This window comes from Scyliorhinus torazame, chromosome 2 (assembly GCF_047496885.1).
Source record: "Scyliorhinus torazame isolate Kashiwa2021f chromosome 2, sScyTor2.1, whole genome shotgun sequence".
In the NCBI taxonomy this organism is placed as follows: domain Eukaryota; kingdom Metazoa; phylum Chordata; class Chondrichthyes; order Carcharhiniformes; family Scyliorhinidae; genus Scyliorhinus; species Scyliorhinus torazame.
The window spans coordinates 362,324,788-362,348,052 of record NC_092708.1 but is presented as its reverse complement, the minus strand read 5'-3'; the positions used below and the strand labels follow the sequence as shown (position 1 = coordinate 362,348,052).

General features: G+C 48.8%; 1 protein-coding gene and 1 non-coding gene across 3 annotated transcripts in view; one reads left to right on the top strand and one right to left on the bottom strand.

Moving 5' to 3' along the window:
- Positions 1-23,265, top strand: part of asb2a.1 (ankyrin repeat and SOCS box containing 2a, tandem duplicate 1) — a 67,525-nt gene that overhangs the window by 13,894 nt on the left and 30,366 nt on the right. Inside the window, exons 2-7 of one of the 2 annotated variants that reach the window (XM_072492580.1) lie at positions 5,581-5,808; positions 7,130-7,231; positions 16,905-17,071; positions 20,723-20,878; positions 21,216-21,461; positions 22,251-22,422. In XM_072492580.1, the coding sequence (XP_072348681.1) occupies positions 5,600-5,808; positions 7,130-7,231; positions 16,905-17,071; positions 20,723-20,878; positions 21,216-21,461; positions 22,251-22,422 (1,052 nt within the window). In that variant the 5' untranslated portion in view covers positions 5,581-5,599. The remainder of the gene's footprint in view (positions 1-5,580; positions 5,809-7,129; positions 7,232-16,904; positions 17,072-20,722; positions 20,879-21,215; positions 21,462-22,250; positions 22,423-23,265) is intronic. The other variant, XM_072492581.1, reaches the window with a different exon arrangement.
- Positions 6,109-6,181, bottom strand: trnat-ugu (transfer RNA threonine (anticodon UGU)). The gene has a single exon. It is a non-coding gene; the product is annotated as a tRNA-Thr (tRNA).

The following is a 23,265-nucleotide window of genomic DNA, read 5'->3' as shown; positions in this document are numbered from 1 at the left end:
CCCTGGCACTAAGTAAGTCCCAGTCAATATTGGGGAAGTTGAAGTCTCCCATCACCACAACCCTGTTGTTTTTACTTTTTGCAAAATCTGTCTACCTGCTCCTCTATCTCCTGCTGGCTGTTGGGAGGCCTGTTGTAAACCCCCAACATTGTGACTGCACCCTTCTTATTCCTGATCTCTACCCATATAGCCTCACTGCCCTCTGAGGTGTCCTCCCGCAGTACAGCTGTGATAGTCTCCCTAACCAGTAGCGTAACTCCGCCACCCCTTTTACATCCCCCTCTATCCCGCCTGAAACATCTAAATCCTGGAATGTTTAGCTGCCAATCCTGCCCTTCCCTCAACCAGGTCTCTGTAATGGCAACAACATCATAGTTCCAAGTACTAATCCAAGCTCTAAGTTCATCTGCCTTACCCGTAATACTTCTTGCATTAAAACATATGCACTTCAGGCCACCAGACCCGCTGTGTTCAGCAACTTCTCCCTGTCTGCTCTGCCTCAGAGCCCCACTGTCCCTATTCCCTAGTTCTCCCTCAATGCTCTCATCTTCTGACCTATCGCTCCCGTGCCCACCCGCGCGCCATACTAGTTTAAACCCTCCCGTGTGACACTAGCAAACCTCGCGGCCAGGATATTTATGCCTCTCCAGTTTAGATGCAACCCGTCCTTCTTATATAGGTAACACCTGCCCCAAAGAGCTCCCAGTGGTCCAGATAACGGAAACCCTCCCTCCTACACCAGCTGTTTAGCCACGTGTTTAGCTGCTCTATCTTCCTATTTCTAGCCTCACTGGCACGTGGCACAGGGAGTAATCCCGAGATTACAACCCTAGAGGTCCTGTCTTTTAACTTTCTGCCTAGCTCCCTGAACTCCTGCTGCAGGACCTCATGCCCCTTCCTGCCTATGTCGTTAGTACCAATATGTACAACGACCTCTGCCTGTTTGCCCTCCCCCTTCAGGATGCCCTCTACCCGTTCGGAGACATCCTGGACCCTGGCACCAGGGAGGCAACATACCATCCTGGAGTCTCTTTCACGTCCACAGAAGCGCCTATCTGTGCCCCTGACTATAGAGTCCCCTATTACTATTGCTCTTCTGCGCTTTGACCCTCCCTTCTGAACATCAGAGCCAACCGTGGTGCCACTGCTCTGGCTGCTGTTGTTTTCTCCCGATAGGCTATCCCCCCCGACAGTATCCAAAGGGGTATACCTGTTCGAGAGGGGGACAACCACAGGGGATTCCTGCACTGACTGCCTGCCCTTTCTGGTGGTCACCCATTTCTCTGCCTGCACCTTGGGTGTGACCACATTTATATAACTGCGATCTATGACGCTTTCCGCCACCTGCATGCTCCTAAGTGCATCCAATTGCTGCTCCAACCGAACCATGTGGTCTGTGAGGAGCTCCAGTTGGGTGCACTTTCTGCAGATGAAGCCATCCGGGCCGCTGGAAGCCTCCCGGACCTGCCACATCTCACAGTCAGAGCACTGCACCCCTCTAACTGACATTGCGTCAATTAATTAAAATTAAAAGTTTTTTAAAATTTACAGTTTTTTAACTGTAAATTATAATTAAGTAATTATGTTTAATTAGTTACCAATGCTTAATTTTTTTAATTTAGTGTAGATTCCCAACCAGCCACTCAGGCCACAGCTTTTCTGTGATGTCACTTCAGTTTCCCCCCCGACACACACAATTTGAAAAAGGTATAAAAGTAAAAATGAGTAAAAATCACTTACTTACCTTCTTACCTTATGAGTGTCTTAGATGTTCTCAGGTTCTCTCCCTGACAAAGACTGCTCCTCCTCCTCCGAACTCCTGACCCAATAAAAGGTTTTTTTCCCCCTGTATGCACTTCTCCTTCTGGATTTTATTTTCGAAATGCGAGAGACTATTGTTGACAACAACAAATTGCATTTATGTTGTGGACTTAATGTAAAAAAAATCCCGAAGCGCTAGGAATGTAACCAGATAAGATTAAATCAGGAAAGGAGATATTAGGATAGGTGATTAAGAACTTGGTAAAATGGCTAGATTTGAAGGAGGATCTTAAAAAAGGGAGTGAGATTTAGAGATGTTGAGATATAAGGTGGAAAATCTAGGGCCTGTACAACTGAAACCACACCAATCAGTGATGACATAAGGAAATGAGGGATCCGCAAGCGGCCAGAGTTGGAGGGATAGAGTTCCTGGAGTCTTGTAGGGCCAGACTGGGAGGCTATAGAGATGGCAATGGGTGTGGCCATGACGATAGTTGAACAGCAGGATGAAAATTTTAAAATTAATGTGTTGGTAGACCAGTGAGCACAGAGATGATGAGCAAGCGGAACTTGGCACGAGTTAGGATATGGGCAGCAGAGTATTTGACAAGTTCACGTTTATGGAGGGTGAAAGATGGGAGGCTGGCAAGATGAACACTGGAATAGTTGAGTCTGAAGGAAACAAGTGCATTGGAGCAGGGTGTAGGGTGAAGATAGAGATGTTACTGAAGTGGAAGTAGGTGGTCTTTGTAATGGAGAGAATTTGGGGCTGAGACTCAGTTCATTAATGTTAATTTACGAATAGTCTGGTTCCACTGGAGACAGTGGGCAAGGTGAGGGATGGGACCTGTAGGAATGAATAGAGTTTGTGGTGGGGGTTGAACATAATTTAGATTAGGGCAGCACGGTAGCATTGTGGATAGCACAATTGCTTCACAGCTCCAGGGTCACAGGTTCAATTCCACCCTGGGTCACTGTCTGTGTGGAGTCTGCACATCCTCCCCATGTGTGCGTGGGTTTCCTCCGGGTGCTCCGGTTTCCTCCCACAGTCCAAAGATGTACAGGTTAGGTGGATTGGCCGTGATAAATTGCCCTTAGTGTCCAAAATTGCCCTCAGTATTGGGTGGGGTTACTGGGTTATGGGTATAGGGTGGAGGTGTTGACCTTGGGTAGGGTGCTTTTTCCAAGAGCCGGTGCAGACTCGATGCGCCGAATGGCCTCCTTCCACTGTAAATTCTATGATTCTATGATAATATCTTCTGTCCTCTTAATGTTTAATTGGAGGAAGCTGCTGGTTATCTAGAACTGGAAGATTAACAGTCTGACAACATAGAGATAGGAGCCTTCACCTGAGGAAGGAGCTGCACTCCGAAAGCTAGTGAATCAAAACAAACGTGTTGGACTTTAACCTGGTGTTGTAAATCTTCTTAGTGTGCCTACCCCAGTCCAACGCCGGCATCGCCACATCATAACATTGAGATAGTGAAGGGGTTGAGGGGTTGCGCTGAGGTAAGGTTTGGAATCATCGAATACATGTGGAAGCTATTTCTCTTTAGATTATGTCCCTAAGAGGCAATGTACAGATGAAAAGTGGGAGGTGACCGAGGGTAGATCCTTGGGGAATGCCAGAGGTAACAGTGCAAGTGATTGGAAGAGAAGATATTGCGGGCATTTCTTTAGTTACGACTGGATAAGTAAGAGTGGAATAGGCAAAGCCGATCCTACTGAGTTGAATAATGTGAAGTGTCACCAAAGGAGGATGCTGGAGGAGGAAAAAAAACACAACTGGTGGGAAATTATTTGATTGGCCATATAAATTGTTGTTATACCTCAGAATTGGCTTTGATACTGAATGCTGATACTGAATGCAGCTGTGTGCTGAAGGGTAATAAAAATCAAGAATATATATCATACATTTCTTCCTGTCATGTTAGTGATTTTTATGAGTGAAATTCCGCCTGTCTAAGTGAAACATCTCCATTAATTACACCAAGGTGAGAATTTGAATTTAATTCTAAATTTGAAGTGAATTGGTTGTTCAGGATTAATTGATGAATCTTGCATAATCCTGTTCATTTTGAATTTGCTTGGCTCTTTTAAATTGGCGCCATGCAATGCAGAGAACACAATAGCCCCCGCTCTGCAGGTAGATTCCTCACCATTCAGCTACTCAAGGTTAATGATGGATCAGATGGTGATAGCTGTGATTTGGACGTGGTAACAGTTGATTAAAAAAATATATAGATATTATATATATATATAATTTCACGATATCAAGCTGTGGTGCAGAGGGTCTAGAATCTGATCCTGTGGTTTTTTTTTATGTGACTGGGTGAAGTATGCAGTAATGGAGGAGGTGCACCTTGCCAAGGCTCCTTCGACAGCACCTTCCAAACTCACAACCTTTACCATCTGGAAGGGCAGCAGACGCATGGGAAAACCCCTCCAAGCCGCACATCAAGCCGACTTGGAAATATATTGTTATTCCTTCACTGTCATTGGATCAAAATCCTGGAACTCTCTCCCTAACATGCACTGTGGAAGCAGCTACACCACATGGGCTGCAGCGGTTCAAGAAGGCAGTTCCACCCAACACCGCCCTCTCAATGGCAATTAGGGATGGGCAATAAATGCCAGCCTTGCCAGCGATGTCCACACCCAGTGAACGAATACAGAAAATGTGGCTGTAAATCATGAATCCCTGGCATTGGTTGATGAAAATGTATGGGATCCTAGTTCCTCAAAAAGGGGGGGGGGGGGGGGGGGGGGGGGAAGTCATTTCTGTGCAGGAGTGGGCAGCACGGTAGCGTACTGGTTAGCCCCATGGCTTCACAGCACCAGGGTCAAAGGTTCGATTCCCGGCTTGAGTCACTACCGGTGCGGAGTCTGCACGTTCTCCCTGTGTCTACGTGGGTTTTCTCCGGGTGCTCCGGTTTCCTCCCACAAGTTCCGGAAGACGTGCTATTAGGTCATTTGGACATTCTGAATTCTCCCTCTGTGTATCCGAACAGGTGCCGGAATGTGGCGACTAGGGGCTTTTCACAGTAACTTCATTGCAGAGTTAATGTAAGCTTACTTGTGACAATAAAGATTATTAGGAGACTGGGGGGGTGGGGTGTTCATGTTGAGATGAGGAAAAGCTTTTTCACCCAGAGGGTGGTGGGAGTCTGGAACTCGCTGTCTGACAAGGTGGTGGAGGCACAGACCCTCACAACATTTAAGGGGTATTTAGATGTGCACTTGCGATGCCAAGGCACACAAGGCTATGGGCCAAGTGCTGGGAATGGGATTAGAATAGTTAGATGGGTGTTTTTGACCGGCGCAGAAGATGGGCCTTTTCTGTGCAGGAGACCTCTATGACTATGACTCCTTGTGACCAAGAACTCATACCTGAGGTAAAGCAAAAACGGAAAATACCGGACAATCTCAGCAGGTTTGACAGCATCTGTGGAGAGAGAAGGGAGGGAACGTTTTGAGCCTGGATGACTCTCTGGTTTCCCGCCCCAGGTGATGACTGGCTGCTCCTTACCACATGCCCAATGTTCCAGATCCAGGACTATAAGGTGATAGCAACCTCTGAACGTCCACATCTTTGAAATGTAACAAGTCACAGGCCGGGCAGCTCAGTGAGTAGAATAAAGACGCCGAGTTGAACAATCCAGAATAATCACATGCACCCAGCGCGTTGATTTCCCTAGGACCTCCCTGAATTTTTTGTCTGTCCAGAACTGCACATACATGGCAAGGAATGCGACAAGAAAACTTTTTGGCGAGAACCAGCTTCTTAGAAGTTTTTGTTGTTTGTTTCCCAATCCACAGCCCCTGACGCTGCGGGAGGATGGCGACGGGAGTCACTTCCACCCGGGAATCGCGCCCTACGTTTGGCCAGGAGGAATACAGCCTGTACAGCAGCCTGAGTGAAGATGAACTCATTCAGATGGCCGTGGAGCAAAGCCTGGCGATGTCCTCGTCCTCCTCGGCCCAGCATCTCTCCAGGAGCCGAGTTCAGCCCCAGAACGCTGTCCCGCAGCCCTGTCCCAAAAACATGTAGGTATCCAGGGCACAATGCATGCACGCCTGATTCAGACTGACAACCCCACAGATCAAAAGAGACCGCCACACAAACACACTGGCTCGGGCTTAAAAGCAAATGACTGCGGCTGCTGGAATCAAAACAGAAAATACTGGACAAGCTCAGCAGGTCTGACAGCATCTGCGGAGAGAAAAGTTTGTCAAAGCTGAGGCTGAACTCGGCCTCTTCGGATGAATATTCCCGGGGCAGGGTTGGAGCAAAGTCTTGGGGTTCGTTTGGGGAAACAAATCGGATATGATAAAAACCTAGTTCCCAGGCCCCAGCGAGATTTGAACTCGCGACCCCTGGTTTACAAGACCAGTGCTCTAACCCCTGAGCTATGGAGCCGCTCATAAATGCAGAAGAGAGTGTGTGTATGTGTGATATATGCGTGCGGTTAAAGTGGCCTCTAAACAGAACGTGTTCATTCTCAATAGCTGTGGATCACATACTTGCTGCTTGTGCTGCCTAGTGTATCATTCATAAACTAATAGAGTTTGAAGTGAAAGGCATGCACGCTTTCTAACCGAAATGCCACTACAGTGCAGAATCAGAGCACAGCGGGAGTGTTTTATGTCGGGGCTCGGAGAGGGGGGAGGGTGACATTTTGCACAAGTCTGTGTCCAGTCTGACAGAGGAGACCTGGGTGCCAGCCTGTCTGTCACCTGTTCCTTCTCTTGTCTTTGCAACATTTCAGATTGATCCAGCTCACCTGTTTGGGTTTGCTCTCTGTCTCTCTCTAGAGGGATGCACTCTGGCTATTTCAGCTACTTGGTAATGTTTTGTTTCCTCCGAGCTAACCATCTCCCGATTTACTTCTGTCCTCGCAGACGAGTTGCTGCAAGTTTATTTTTGTTTCAGATTTCCAACAATTGCACCCCCCCCCCCCCCCCCGCGCCCCATATCGGCTTTCTGACTTGTGCGATTCATATTGACTTTGGCATTGCCGTCGTCTTCAAATAGCCGGCCATCCTCTGATTTGGTTTGATAGTAGCAAAAGATGAATAGCAGCAGCCGAATTCCGAGCTGTGCTGAACTGAAGCGGGGGCAGGGGGGGTAATAATTTGTGGGTTCCCTGCGAGGCGCCCCTTCCTTTATCCAGGCCGCCCAGCTCCCTATTGTCTTTATATGGTCAAGTGCTCCCTCGGCGTCTCCCAAGCCAAAAATAAACAAGCGCGAGGAGCAGATTGGAGAGCAAGCTCTCCTCACGCTGACTCCGAAAAGGCGGGCGGGCGGAATGACGGGCTTCTCTTATTCCCACTATTTCTCCCTGTTTCACTGCCGTCGTTCCCCCAGGTCGCCTGGCGCCACCAATGCTGCTCCGACTGCGAACCCTCCGAGAATAACCTACTCCAGGAGATACGACGGCAGGCTCTTCAGGCTGTCCAAGCCGGATGTGTGAGTGTCTTTTGTCTTCAAACTGAGGGGTGTCCCTCCTTCATTGAAAGGAAGAGAAGGAGGAAGGGAAGAGTGTGAGGGAAGGAAGGAGGGGTGTGAGGGAGGGAGGGAGGGAGGGAGGGGGGGGGGGACAATGTTCTCATTTTAAAAAAACATAGCACCAGACATCTCCCCCAGAAAACAGCTGGTTGATTTTTAAAACAAGAAACTGGAGGATCGAAGCGATCCAGAGGCGGGAGAATACTTTCTCACCAATCGTGTTTGTGAAAATTTATTTTTTGATAACAGTATCGCAGACAGTCGCATTGTGTTTAAAAAAAAAGTCCGCTTGCAACACGATTCCGATGTCTTTTATCAGAGGTCATCTTTACCCAAACGACCCCATTCCGTGAAACAATCCAGTCAGGGTCACAAGAGGGACTCGGGAGGAAGATGCTCCAGGTTGTGGAGAGGGAGGGAGGACTGGCGGGGGAACTTGGGTTCAAACTGAACCACGGGAGTGTTTATTTTTTGTTGCTGGAAATTGTTTTTTTGTTGCATTCTGCGCGGTTCCCTGGCTCTCTGTGAACTCCCTGTGACACCGAGCCCCCCAAGAGACACTGGACATGTGGGAGACGTGGGGACCGAACCGGTCATCAGTCCCTGCTGCTGGTACCTGTGGCCACGATTTAAGAGCGGGGATGAACCGGGGCTTCAGCAAAGCAAAATGACCCCCCCCCCCCCCCCCCCATGGAGGTTTTGTCCAGACTGACTAGTTCATGACTGAATCCAGTCTCTTTACACCTCATTGTACATCTCCAGCCAGGAGGAGGTGTGCTCCTGATTTCTGCTCTAAGGACTGTACGCTGCTGCATATATCATTGTGGTAGTCACCACTAGTGGCATATTATATGTATTACGGCACTGCCCGTATATTAAGGGTACAATGGTAAATCCCTGCCTGCTGGCTCCTCCCAGCAGGCAGCGTAAAAATGTGTGTGCTTTTCTGAGATGCAGCCATTCTGGTTCCAGCTACAGGAGGCACAACATCTTGCTCAATAAAGCCTCGATTGTTCCACCATTCTCGTCTTGTGGTAATTGACGGTGCATCAATTTATTGAGCAAGATTTTTTAAACGATAGATCTCCTCATCAAGCCGGATCACCTGCAACTGAGCCCTCAAGCAGCCAATGCTACGTCCGCCTTTGATCACTGGCTAGCCTGCTTTGAAAGCTACCTCAGAACAGCTGCTGAAGAACCCTCGGACCCGCAGGAACTCCAAGTCCTCTATTCACGGGTGAGCGCTGACATTTTTCCCCTCATCCGGGATGCGCCCACCTACTCCGAAGCGATGGAGCGCATGAAGGGACATTACGTTCGACCAGTCAATCAAGTATACGCCAGGCACCTCCTGGCCACGAGAAAGCAACTCTCCGGGGAATCTGGACAATTTCTGGCGTGCCCTGCACATCCTAGGTAGGAACTGTGACTGCCAGGCAGTTTCGGCAGTCCAGCACACCAAAATTTTAATTAGTGACGCTTACGTCACGGGCATGAAGTCTACGTATGTCTGCCAGCGGCTACTGGAAGGGAGTACGATCTTGCGGGAACTAGGCAGCTCGCTAATTCGTTAGAAGTGGCCTCCCCCCCTCCCTTAACTTCCGGGTGCGGCGATGACCAGCTGAGTTGCACGTTTCGGCAGCTCCCGGTGAAACGGACTTTTGGGCTCTTGATAGGAGCCCCAACGGCAATTTTGACGGCTAAAAACACTGTGCGGTAAACCAGAAGGGAATCCCCCCTGGATACGGATGAAAAAAGGAGGAGAAAGTGGCCGGATTGCAGTGGATCCTTTAGAACAGCGGCAAGGAAGACAAGCAAAAACCAAGATGGCGTCGGAAGGTGGCAGTTTAACATGGGGCCCTGAACAACAAGAGTTCTTGAAATGCTGTGTGGAAGAGCTCAAAAAGGAAATGAAGAAAGAGCTGTTGGCCCCGATACTACAGGCGATCGAAGGGCTAAAGGAGGAACAAAAGACCCAGGAGCGGGAGCATCGGGTCGTGAAGGCAAAGGCAGCCGAGAATGAGGACGATATACAGGGCCTGGTGGTGAAGACGGAGACGCAGGAGGCACATCAGAAACGATGTGTGGAAAGGTTGGAGGCACTGGAGAACAACGCAAGGAGGAACAACCTGAGGATTCTTGGTCTTCCTGAAGGTGCAGAGGGAGCGGACGTCGGGGCATATGTGAGCACGATGCTGCACTCGTTAATGGGAGCGGAGGCCCCGGCGGGTCCGTTGGAGGTGGAGGGAGCATACCGAGTGATGGCGCGAGGACCGAGAGCAGGAGAAATTCCCAGAGCCATAGTGGTGAGATTCCTCCGTTTTAAGGATAGAGAAATGGTCCTTAGATGGGCAAAGAAAACTCGGAGCAGTAAATGGGAGAACGCGGTGATCCACGTTTATCAAGACTGGAGTGCGGAGGTGGCGAGAAGGAGGGCGAGCTTTAATCGGGCCAAGGCGGTGCTTCATAAAAAGAAGATAAAATTTGGAATGCTGCAACCGGCAAGACTGTGGGTCACATATCGAGGGAGGCACCACTACTTTGAGACGGCGGATGAAGCGTGGACTTTTATTGTGGAAGAAAAACTGGAATGAGCGGGTTATTAAAAAGAACATTTGAACAAAGTGGTGGGGCGAATGTGGGGGGCGAAGAGGGGGGTTAAAAGGGGGGGAAAGAGGAGTTTTATGTACTAATCCTGCGATGTGGTAACTTTTCTCTCTTCCACAGGTGGTGATGGGGGGAGGAGGGGAGGTGGAGGAGATGGGGCGTTGGCCATTGGGGGCGGGGCCAAGGGAGAAGCACGGGCTTGGTTCCCGCGCTATGATAATCATGGCGGGAATAGAGAAGCAGGAAGGAGGGGGCGTCGCACGGTGCAAGCCGAGGTCACGGGGGGAAGCCGAGGTCGGCCAGAGTTTGCTGACTTCTGGGAGCAACATGGGGGGAGTAATTACGCTAGCGGGGGATCTAGCGGGGGGGGTGGGAGGGGGGAATTACTGGGTTGCTGCTGCTGGGGAGAGGGGGGAGCTGGTATGGGAGGGGATGGGCGGGGGGAAACCGCCTGGGGGAGATACAGCTGCGTGGGAACCGGGTGAGGAGCTGGAAAAAGGGGATGGCTAATCGACAAGGGGGGGTGTGGGTAGGAAGCCCCCCAACCCGGCTGATCACATGGAACGTGAGAGGGCTGAACGGGCCGATAAAGAGGGCACGGGTACTCGCACACCTTAAGAAACTTAAGGCAGATGTGGTTATGTTACAGGAAACGCACCTGAAACTGATAGACCAGGTTAGGCTACGCAAAGGATGGGTGGGGCAGGTGTTCCATTCGAGGCTAGATGCGAAAAACAGGGGGGTGGCTATATTAGTGGGGAAGCGGGTAATGTTCGAGGCAAAGACTATAGTGGCGGATAACGGGGGCAGATACGTGATGGTGAGTGGCAAACTACAGGGGGAGACGGTGGTTTTGGTAAACGTATATGCCCCGAACTGGGATGATGCCAATTTTATGAGGCGGATGCTAGGACGCATTCCGGACCTAGAGATGGGAAAGCTGGTAATGGGGGGAGATTTTACTACGGTGTTGGAACCAGGGCTGGATAGGTCGAAGTCCAGGACTGGAAGGAGGCCGGCAGCAGCCAAGGTACTTAAAGATTTTATGGAGCAGATGGGAGGTGTAGACCCGTGGAGATTTAGCAGACCTAGGAGTAAGGAGTTCTCGTTTTTCTCCTATGTCCATAAAGTCTACTCACGAGTAGACTTTTTTGTGCTGGGAAGGGCGTTGATCCCGAAGGTGAGGGGAACGGAGTATACGGCTATAGCCATTTCGGATCACGCTCCACACTGGGTGGACTTGGAGATAGGGGAGGAAACAGGAGGGCGCCCACCCTGGAGAATGGACATGGGACTAATGGCAGATGAGGGGGTGTGTCTAAGGGTGAGGGGGTGCATTGAAAAGTACTTGGAACTCAATGATAATGGGGAGGTCCAGGTGGGAGTGGTGTGGGAGGCGCTGAAGGCAGTGGTTAGAGGGAAGCTGATATCAATAAGGGCACATAAAGGGAAGCAGGAGAGTAAAGAACGGGAGCGGTTGCTGCAAGAACTTTTGAGGGTGGACAGACAATATGCGGAAGCACCAGAGGAGGGACTGTACAGGGAAAGGCAAAGGCTACATGTAGAATTTGACTTGCTGACTACGGGCACTGCAGAGGCACAATGGAGGAAGGCACAGGGTGTACAGTACGAATATGGGGAGAAGGCGAGCAGGTTGCTGGCACACCAATTGAGGAAAAGGGGAGCAGCGAGGGAAATAGGGGGAGTGAGGGATGAGGAAGGAGAGATGGAGCGGGGAGCGGAGAGAGTGAATGGAGTGTTCAAGACATTTTATAAAAAATTATATGAAGCTCAACCCCCGGATGGGAGGGAGAGAATGATGGGCTTCTTGGATCGGCTGGAATTTCCCAAGGTGGAAGAGCAGGAAAGGGTGGGTCTGGGAGCACAGATCGAGGTAGAAGAAGTGGTGAAAGGAATTAGGAGCATGCAGGCGGGAAAGGCCCCGGGACCGGATGGATTCCCAGTCGAATTCTATGGAAAATATGTGGACTTGCTCGCCCCGGTATTGACGAGGACCTTTAATGAGGCAAAGGAAAGGGGACAACTGCCCCCGACTATGTCTGAAGCAACGATATCGCTTCTCTTAAAGAAGGAAAAGGACCCGCTACAATGCAGGTCCTATAGACCTATTTCCCTCCTAAATGTAGATGCCAAGATCCTGGCCAAGGTAATGGCAATGAGAATAGAGGAATGTGTCCCGGGGGTGGTCCACGAGGACCAAACTGGGTTTGTGAAGTGGAGACAGCGGAACACGAATATACGGAGGCTGTTAGGGGTAATGATGATGGCCCCACCAGAGGGGGAAACGGAGATAGTAGTGGCGATGGATGCCGAGAAAGCATTTGATAGAGTGGAGTGGGATTATTTGTGGGAGGTGTTGAGGAGATTTGGTTTTGGAGAGGGGTATGTTAGATGGGTGCAGCTGTTGTATAGGGCCCCGATGGCGAGCGTGGTCACGAATGGACGGGGATCTGCATATTTTCGGCTCGATAGAGGGACAAGGCAGGGATGCCCTCTGTCCCCATTATTGTTTGCACTGGCGATTGAGCCCCTGGCGATAGCGTTGAGGGGTTCCAAGAAGTGGAGGGGAGTACTTAGAGGAGGAGAAGAACACCGGGTATCTTTGTATGCGGACGATTTGCTACTATACGTGGCAGACCCGGCGGAGGGGATGCCTGAAATAATGCGGATACTTGGGGAGTTTGGGGATTTTTCAGGGTATAAATTGAACATGGGGAAAAGTGAGTTGTTTGTGGTGCATCCAGGGGAGCAGAGTAGAGAAATAGAGGACCTACCGTTGAGAAAGGTAACAAGGGACTTTCGTTACCTGGGGATCCAGATAGCCAAGAATTGGGGCACATTGCATAGGTTAAATTTAACGCTGTTGGTGGAACAAATGGAGGAGGATTTCAAGAGATGGGATATGGTATCCCTGTCACTGGCAGGGAGGGTGCAGGCGGTTAAGATGGTGGTCCTCCCGAGATTCCTCTTTGTGTTTCAGTGCCTCCCGGTGGTGATCACGAAGGCTTTTTTAAAAAGGATTGAAAAGAGCATCATGGGTTTTGTGTGGGCCAGGAAGACCCCGAGAGTGAGGAAGGGATTCTTACAGCGTAGCAGGGATAGGGGGGGGCTGGCACTACCGAGCCTAAGTGAGTATTATTGGGCCGCTAATATTTCAATGGTGAGTAAGTGGATGGGAGAGGAGGAGGGAGCGGCGTGGAAGAGATTAGAGAGGGCGTCCTGTAGGGGGACTAGCCTACAGGCTATGGTGACAGCCCCATTGCCGTTCTCACCGAGGAACTACACCACAAGCCCGGTGGTGGTGGCTACACTGAAGATTTGGGGATAGTGGAGACGGCATAGGGGAAAGACTGGAGCCTTGGGGGGGTCCCCGATAAGAAACAACCATAGGTTTGCCCCGGGGGGAATGGATGGGGTATATGGAATGTGGCAAAGAGCAGGAATAACGCAACTGAAAGATCTGTTTGTGGATGGGAAGTTCGCGAGTCTGGGAGCGCTGACCGAGAAATATGGGTTGCCCCAAGGGAATGCATTCAGGTATATGCAACTGAGGGCTTTTGCGAGGCAACAGGTGAGGGAATTCCCGCAGCTCCTGACACGAGGTGCAGGACAGAGTGATCTCAAAGACATGGGTGGGGGATGGTAAGGTGTCAGATATATATAGGGAAATGAGGGACGAAGGGGAGACTATGGTAGATGAACTAAAAGGGAAATGGGAAGTAGAGCTGGGGGAGGAGATCGAGGAGGGGCTGTGGGCAGATGCCCTAAGCAGGGTAAACTCGTCGTCCTCGTGTGCCAGGCTAAGCCTGATTCAGTTTAAGGTATTACACAGGGCGCATATGACTGGAGCACGGCTCAGTAAATTTTTTGGGCTGGAGGATAGGTGTGCGAGGTGCTCGAGAAGCCCAGCGAATCATACCCATATGTTTTGGTCATGCCCGGCACTACAGGGGTTTTGGATGGGGGTGACAAAGGTGCTTTCAAAAGTAGTGGGGGTCCGGGTCGAACCAAGCTGGGGGTTGGCTATATTTGGGGTTGCACAAGAGCCGGGAGTGCAGGAGGCGAGAGAGGCCGATGTTTTGGCCTTTGCGTCCCTAGTAGCCTGGCGCAGGATATTGTTAATGTGGAAAGAAGCCAAGCCCCCGGGGGTGGAGACCTGGATAAATGACATGGCAGGGTTTATAAAGCTAGAGCGGATTAAGTTCGTTCTAAGGGGGTCGGCTCAAGGGTTCACCAGGCGGTGGCAACCGTTCGTCGAATACCTCGCAGAAAGATAGATGGAATGGAAAAAAGAAGGCAGCAGCAGCAGCCCAGGATCGGGGGGGGGGGGGGGGGGGAAGGAGGAACCAGAAGGACTCTCAGGGTTGTTAATATATACTGTATAATATGTATAGGTCGTTGCGACAGATAATTATATATTGGACTGTTAAATTATATTTTTGGAGAGTGTTACTTGTGATAAGGCAGTTGCCAATTAGGGTTAGTTTTCATTTTTGTTATTTATTATTTATTCATTTTTTGTTAATAAAATAGGTCATTGTTATTTGTGTTGTTATAATATTGTGTAAAGGATGCACAATGTACTGTGTTGGTTGACCAAAAATTTTCAATAAAATATTTATATTAAAAAAAAGAAGTGGCCTCCCTTAACGTTCAGTCCTACGCCACCGATCACGCGGCACCCTCGGGGGCCCCACCAGCTGCCGACTCCAGCTCACAGCAAGCCTGCGCCACGCGGCAGCCAGCCAACTCTGGGGGGCGCAAGTGTTATTTTTGCTGGAAAAACAAACACCCCAGGCAGCGCTGCCCGGCGCGGAGCACGACCTGCAATAGGTGTGGGAAGAAAGGACATTTCGCTGCTGTTGCCAGACCCGGTCGGTCACCGCTGTTTCCAGGCCCGGCGTTCCTACACCCCCCATGTGCGACCTCCAAAAAGTCCTCCAGGCCGCCAAACTCCTTAATCTCACATATAATAAAGAGAAATGCATGTTCCACACCAACCGCTTAGCCATCCTTGGCTATGTCGTGGAAAATTGAGTCCTAGGGCCCGACCCCGACCGCATGCGCCCCCTCCTGGAACTCCCTCTCCCCCACTGCCCCAAGGCCCTGAAACGATGCCTGGGGTTTTTCTCCTATTACACGCAGTGGGTCCCTAATTATGCGAACAAGGCCCGCCCACTCATTCAGTCCACAGTTTATCCCTGGCGGCTGAGGCCCGCCAGGTCTTCAACTGCATCAAGGCAGACATCACCAAGGCCACGATGCACGCGGTCGACGAGTCCCTCCCCTTTCAGGTAGAGAGCGATGCATCGGACGTAGCCCTGGCCGCCACCCTCAACCAAGCACACAGGCCCGCGGCCTTCTTTTCCTGCACCCTCCATGCCTCCGAATTTCGGCACTCCTCTGTCGAAAAGGAGGCCCAAGCCATTGTGGAAGCTGTGCGACATTGGAGGCATTACCTGGCCAGCAGGAGATTCACTCTCCTCACTGACCAACGGTCGGTTGCCTTTATGTTTAATAATACACAGCAGGGCAAGATCAAAAATGACAAGATCTTGAGGTGGAGGATCGAGCTCTCCACCTATTATTATGAGATCTTGTATCGCCCGGGTAAGCACACCGAGCCCCCTGATGCCCTATCCCGCGGTACATGTGCCAGCACACAAGTGGACCGACTCCGGGCTCTCCACTATGACCTCTGCCACCCGGGGGTCACCCGGTTCTTCCATTTTATCAAGGCCCACAACCTGCCCTACTCCATTGAGGAGGTCAGGACCATCACCAGAGACTGCCAAATCTGCGCATTGTGCAAGCCGCACTTCTACCGGCCAGATCGATCGCACCTGGTGAAGGCCTCCCGCCCCTTTGAACGCCTCAGCATGGACTTCAAAGGGCACCTCCCCTCCACCGACCGCAACATGTACTTTCTGAACGTGATTGATGAGTACTCCCGGTTCCCTTTCACCATTCCATGCCCTGATATGACTTCTGCCACGGTAATCAAAGCCCTGCACAGCATCTTCACCCTGTTCGGTTTCCCCACCTATATCCACAGTGATCGGGGATCCTCTTTCATGAGCGATGAGCTGCGTCAGTTCCTGCTCAGCAAGGGCACCGCCTCGAGCAGGACGACCAGCTACAACCCCCGGGGAAACGGGCAGGTAGAGAGGGAGAACGGGAAGGTCTGGAAGGCCGTCCTGCTAGCCCTACGGTCTAAAAATCTCCGGGTCTTCCGCTGGCAGGAGGTCCTCCCCGACACGCTCCACTCCATCCGGTCGCTCCTCTGCACCGCGACTAACGAGACCCCTCACGAACGTGTGTTTGCCTTCCCCAGGAAGTCCACCTCCGGGGTCTCACTCCCAACATGGCTGACAGTTCCTGGACCTGTCCACCTCTGGAAGCATGTGCGGACCCATAAGTCGGACCCTTTGGACGAAAAGGCCCACCTCTTACATGCAAACCCGCAGTACGCCGATGTGGCACACCCCGACCGGCGCCTGGACACAATCTCTCTCCAGGACCTGGCACCCGCTGGATCCCCACCCCCGACCTTACCCCCCCACCCCCCGGTTGCCTCATTCACCCATGCGCCACTCATCCTCCCTCCAGCGAACCTCACCGCAGCCCCCACCCCAGCAGGATCCGTCCTCCCACTGGATCCACTCAGGGGTGACGAAGACGAGGACAACACGCTCCCGGGGTCACAGGTGACCAAGTCGGCGCCCACATCACCGCTAGGACTGAGGCGATCGCAGAGGAGGGTCAAGGCCTCCGACAGACTTAACTTGTAATGTTTTCCACCACCCCCGCCGGACTCTTTTTTTAACAGGGGGTGAATGTGGTAGTCACCACTAGTGGCATATTATATGTATTACGGCACTGCCCATATATTAAGGGTACAATTGTAAACATCTTGCTCAATAAAGCCTCAATTGTTCCACCATTCTCGTCTTGTGGTAATTGACGGTGCATCAATCATCACATGGAGTCTGCTTTTAATTCACAGGGAGCTCGACCCTGTCGTCATTGCGATAAGTAACGGTGACGAAGAAACCTTGTCAGACATGATCAAAGCCGGCAAAGTACTTTCCACGCCAAATTCAGATGGCTGGATCCCTCTGCACGAAGCTGCCTTTTACAACCAACCCCGGTGCGTGAAATTGCTGCTCAAAGGTCAGTGAGTAATCGGACATTTTTATTTTCCTTCTTTCACGGGTGGGGCCATTTGTTGCCCATCCCGAGGAGGCAGTGGGGAGCCGCTGCCGTCCATATGTCGGTACACCCACTGTGCTGTTAGGAAGGGAGCTCCAGGGTTTTGACCCAGCGACAGTGAAGGAACCAGTATGCCGTGCATCATAAAAGTTTAAACTGCATGGCCTCCTTGTCTGTGGTCCCACGGAGTACAGAAGGGATTTTGAAACTTTTAATGCAGTTTGGGGAGAGGACATGGAGAGTCCAGGAGATGGGAAACAGCCCTGAATATTCTCAAAATTTACAAATTTGATGCTGTCCATATTCATATCTTCCAATATACTTTTTATGTCACTAATTAGATTATTGATAATTTTGTTGCTTGCCACCATGACAGTAAAGACAGCTTCTTCAGTAACTCAATTACTGATGAATGTAACCAACATGATTTGTTGTAATGTCTGACGCATTATCACTTTGTGTCCAGTTGGCACATTCTGTTGCCTCTGCTGTCGAAGTATCAGGCTGGCCTAGGGTGGGCAGTGAATATGAATCATGAAGTCTGCCACTGCTCGGTGGGTGAATGCACAGTTTGGTAGGTCCTGGTTTCATTTCCCTGATCGGAGCAGATTCAACTGCTGACAGTTGGGGCTACAATTAACCTCAGTGTGGCCTGGACTAGGGGGAAGAGGGGAAAACAACTGCAAGCTCCCACAAGCGCTCACCCCCATTTAATCCCCTCCTAGAATTGCGTGCGTTTGGAAGGCAAAGTTGGGCTCAGCTGTGAAGGGTCTCAAGGGAGAATGACATGACACAGAAAACGAGGTCATTTGGTCCATCGAGTCTGAGATGGCTCTTGGCAAGAGCTAATTTAGTCCAATAACTCTGCAAATTGGTCCCGTGGAGGCAGTTCTAAAGGGCATTTTAAATCTGTTGAATTTAACCCTGTCAAGGTCCATGACTTGAGAATGAAAAGGATGACTATGCAGAAATGTATATTTGAAAATACCTTTACGCAGTCAAAAGCAAAACAGAACATCCTGGACAGAACCAGAAGAAGCTAAATAGCAGATTTTTTAAAAGGCTGGGAATGTGAAACAAAATGACAAAGAATTGCTGAGGACATGCAAAACTGGAGCACACTAATGTGTAGAATCATGGACTAGTACAGCACAGAAGGAGGCCATTTAGCCCATTGAGCCTGAGCCAGCTCTTTTGAAAAGTAATCCAGTTCCACCCACTCCCCAACTCCTTCCCCGTATCCCTGCAATTGCTTCTGCTGTTACCTCAACCTAGCTGATGTCATATCAAAATACCGCGGATGCTGTAAATCTGAAATAAAAACAGAGAATTCTGCTGAGCAGAGTTTTTTTCATGCAATATGATTGCAAAATTACTTCTGCTCTATGTTAGTGATGAGCGGAAGTAGCGAATAAATCATTAGAGATGATAATTAGACAGTGACTTGGCCAAGAAGAACATTGATCACACTAGTTTCACAGACAGACACATAGAGTCATAGAGTTTTTATAGCACAGAAAGGGACCCTTCAGCCCACCATGTCCATGCCGGCCATCTATCTACTCTAATCTCATTTTCCAGCACTTGGCCAGTAGCCTTGGATGGTATGGCATTTCAAGTCCTCATCTAATAATTCTTAAGTGTTGTGAGGGTTCTCACCTTTACCGCCCTTTTAGGCAGTGAGTTCCAAATTCAAATTCCAAACAGCCCCTGGATGAAAAGGTCTTTCCTCACATTCCCTCTAAACCTCTTGCCCCTTACCTTAAATCTATGCCCCTAATGTCTTCTTATATGGTTAGAGAGAGAATTAAAGAGTGAGAACGAGAAATAGATAATGGATATTCAGTACCAACACCCAAGGTAAATATTTAATGTGCCCTCATTTGTTCTGACTTTTGTGTATGAATGGATGAAATGAGAGTGCCAGATTGATACAGTTGTGTGAAGTGATCTGATTATGGTTGTAATTGTTAGTGTATTTCATACAGTATTGGTATGAAACAAGCATTATTGTTTCAAAGTGGCAGTGCCTCTTCAATGAGCCTTGAAGACGAGCGGTGGTCTGCTGTAACGAGAAAGAAGCTACTTAACAGATTATTGAAAAAATAGCTACAAATATTGTGAAGTTTTGTTTACTAAGCAAAGTCTTGGGCTAGTTTAGTGTTGCAATACGACCGTTTAAAACCACCAGTAAGCCTCCCAAGTTTAAAAAATACAGTGTGCCAAATTGATAAGATGTTTCAAATTAATATTATTAGCTTTCTAAGAAGGCTGCCAAATATTTTTAAATTAAAGCTAAGAATAATGAAAGTCTCTGTTGGGGTATGTCAGGGCCTTTATTTGGCAGAGAAAACAGGCTGTGTAACCCCCCCACCCCCCCAACTCCCCCAGGAGAATATTGGAGACCATTTCCATTAAAATGTTGTTCTCAGACAAAAAATGTTTATTATATTATAATGTCAGCGGTTGTTTACTCACAATACAAGATCTAACTTGTACAGCAGTAACAGTAACTTGTAACTTGGGCAGCACGGTAGCATTGTGGATAGCACAATTGCTTCACAGCTCCAGGGTCCCAGGTTCGATTCCGGCTTGGGTCACTGCCTGTGCGGAGTCTGCACATCCTCCCCGTGTGTGCGTGGGTTTCCTCCGGGTGCTCCGGTTTCCTCCCACAGTCCAAAGATGTGCAGGTTAGGTGGATTGGCCATGATAAATTGCCCTTCGTGTCCAAAATTGCCCTTAGTGTTGGGTGGGGTTACTGGGTTTGGGGATAGGGTGGAGGTGTTGACCTTGGGTAGGGTGCTCTTTCCAAGAGCCGGTACAGACTCGATGGGCCGAATGGCCTCCTTCTGCACTGTAAAAAAAAATTCTATGAACTGAGCTTAAAAAAAAAATCCATATTCCCACACATTAACTGTCCTCCTTAACTTAAGTTAAACAACCCATGAAAACATGAAGTAAGAAAAATATGTGAAAAGTCACGCATGCTGTTTATCTGGAATAAAAATAATAAATGTTGGAATGTCTAGCCAGTCCATCAACACTTTGTAGAAATATATATATATAGTTAAGCAAGGACATTACATTAAAGGTTACAGAACCAAGGTATGCAGATGGACTTAAGATTCAGGTCAGCCATGACCTAACTGATTAGTGGAACAGGCTTAAGGGGCTGAATAACCTAGTCTTGTTCCTAAAGGTTAACATTTCTGATAAGGCATCAGAATTGATTAGGTTGGAGGAGTCCTTTAATGTGGCATTAGAAAGGTTCAGAACACGATGAGAGAAGAACTGTATATATACTGATGGAAAGTTGCAGTTAATGGGTTTGATAAACAACCAGGAAGTAGAAAGAGTTATACACTATACAAACATCATCTCGGCCAGTGATCAGGTTCATGGACCAAAGACATTGGAAAGGCAGAGGGATGTTTCGGACATGGCTGTAAAAGTGGAAGGGAAATCAGTAACATTGGAAGAAGTAGATAAGAAAATATGGAATAGGGCTAAAGTCTGAAATGATTGAAATCAGCACTCAGGCACAGAATGATCAAGAAGAAAATTGGATACTGTTCCTAAAGTTTGAATTGAAATTTTTTTTTTTTTTAATAGCTTATCCTGGAACCATAGACTGTCGGACTCTAGCAGAAGAAACTGCTTTATACTTAGCAACATGCAGAGGGTATTTGGAGTGTATGACTTGTTTACTGGAAGCAGGAGCCGAATGTGACATCACTAGTAAGGGAAAAGAAACCGCGCTTTACAAAGGTAAAATAAGAATGATGGAAGCGCAACTGCTTGACCTCAGTTAACACTGTGTCAAATAATTATGTTTCTGTGTACAGATTGCAGCTGCTAGCACGGTAATTGCTTGAGAATTATATATATTTGCTAAAAAAATACACAACAAAATTGCACACTCCAATCTCACAATTTCCCTTCCTAAAATTGCCACTTTGCAGTGTTCAATTTTAAAATATGTACTACTGGGGCAGACTAGCAGAATTCTGTGCATAAACGACACAATCTGATTCTGAACCACTGAGAAATAAAATCCTAATTTCCTAAACACCTACTTTCAATTTAAAGCTGCTTCTTTTAACAGCCTGTGAATATAAACATGTGGAAGCTGTTAGACTCCTGATAAAATATAAAGCCGATGTCAATCACCGCTGCAACCATGGATGGACTGCTCTTCATGAGGCTGCAGTACGAAATGATCTGGACATCATTGAAGCTCTAATCAAGTCCGGTGCTAAGATTGAGGCTTCAAATATGTATGGAATCACTCCGTTATTTGTTGCTGCACAAAGTGGACAAGTGGACGCTTTGCGTTTTCTTACAAAGTGTGGTAAGTATGGTTGTTTCGTATTGGCAAATTATTAATGAATTGCCAGTTAACTCATTGTAAGAGAGACGATTAGATTACGCGGGATTTTGACAAAAGTAATTAAGGAGAATCTGTTTTCAGTGGTAGAAGTACCGGTTACCAAAGGACACTGATACAAGTTCATTGGCATAAATACCAAAGGCAAGATGAGGTGATTTTTCTTGCGCAATGATTTGCTCTGATCTGGAATACGCTGTCTGAAAGGGTGGGGGAAAGTGGATTAACTCTAAAATTCGCTATGTGCAACAAGTAGTGGAGTTAGACTAATTTAATAGCTCTTTCAAATAACCAGTGCAGCTATGATGGGTCAAATGGCCTTTGTCTGTGCTATGTCATTCTATGATTCAATAATTTGATATATTGGCCCATGAATAGACACTATGCAAAAGCTATATTATTTGCCCATTATCTAGTTAAAGGATGCCGGAGTTATTATATAGGAAGCGCATGGGTGGGAGAAGCTTCAGTCCTTTTCCCTTTTTGTTAATGTGGCAGGCTGGCTGCTGGTGACTTTCATACTTGACTGTGCTGGAATACTGGGATTCATGCTCGAATCAAGTAATTTGAATGTTGTCAGCTTCAGAATGGACGCACCTTTTACATTTTAAAGGGACAGCTACCATTTATGTTTTCAAATATATGTACATTAAGAATAGCACGGTATTTGGCAAAACATCTTGTTGCATAAAATTGCTCAATACTTTCTGATAACAGCCTATATTACAGTATGCTGTGCAATATAATCCCCAGGTGCAAGTGTCAATACCCAAGCCAGTGATAATGCCTCAGCATTGTATGAAGCTTGCAAAAACGAGCATGAAGACATCGTGAAGTTTCTTCTTTCACAAAATGCTGATGCAAACAAAGGAAGTAAGGATGGGTGGCTGTCCCTTCACATTGCAGCTGCAAGGGGCAATATGGAGTAAGTAGTCAGGGCTTGCTGAGTTTAACATGGTGCGCAAGTTCCAATAACCTGGGGTTCAGGCCGCTGAAACTTACTTTGAACCTTTGCCATTAAAAAGGAAAGCGGCGAATATAGCGATGATTAGGAAGTGGGTAATCGGGGAGGGGTCGGCATGGGAGCAGATGGAGGCAGCGTCATGCAAAGGCACCAGTTTGGGAGCACTGGTAACGGCACCTCTGCCATTCTCGCCGGCCCGGTACTCCACTAGCCCGGTGATGGTGGTGGCATTGAGGATCTGGTGGCAATGGAGGAGGTATAAGAAGGTGGAGGGTGCGTCAGTCTGGACCCCGATTTGCAACAACCACAGGCTCGCGCCGGGCAGGATAGATGGCGGGTTCCGAAGTTGGCAGAGAGCAGGAATTCGGAGGATGGGAGATCTATTCATAGACGGCAGTTTTCCCAGTCTGAAGGTGCTGGAGGACAGGTCAAGCTGCCGCCGGGGAATGGTTTCAGATATTTACAAGTCCGGGACTTTCTGAGGAAACAGGTGTTGGCTTTCCCGCTGATCCCGCCACAGGGGATACAGGACAGAATAGTGTCCGGTACCTGAGTGGGGGAGGGGAAAGTGTTGGATATCTATCAGGTGTTGTTGGAGGCGGAGGAGACCCCGGTGGAGGAACTGAAGGGCAAGTGGAAGGAGGAGCTAGGTGGGGAGTTAGAGGCGTGTCTGTGGGCGGACGCCCTAAGCAGGGTTAATTTCTCCTCATCATGTTCTAGGCTCAGTCTAATACAGTTTAAGGTGGTACACCGGGCACATATGATGGCGGCGAGGATGAGCAAGTTTTTCGGGGTAGAAGATAG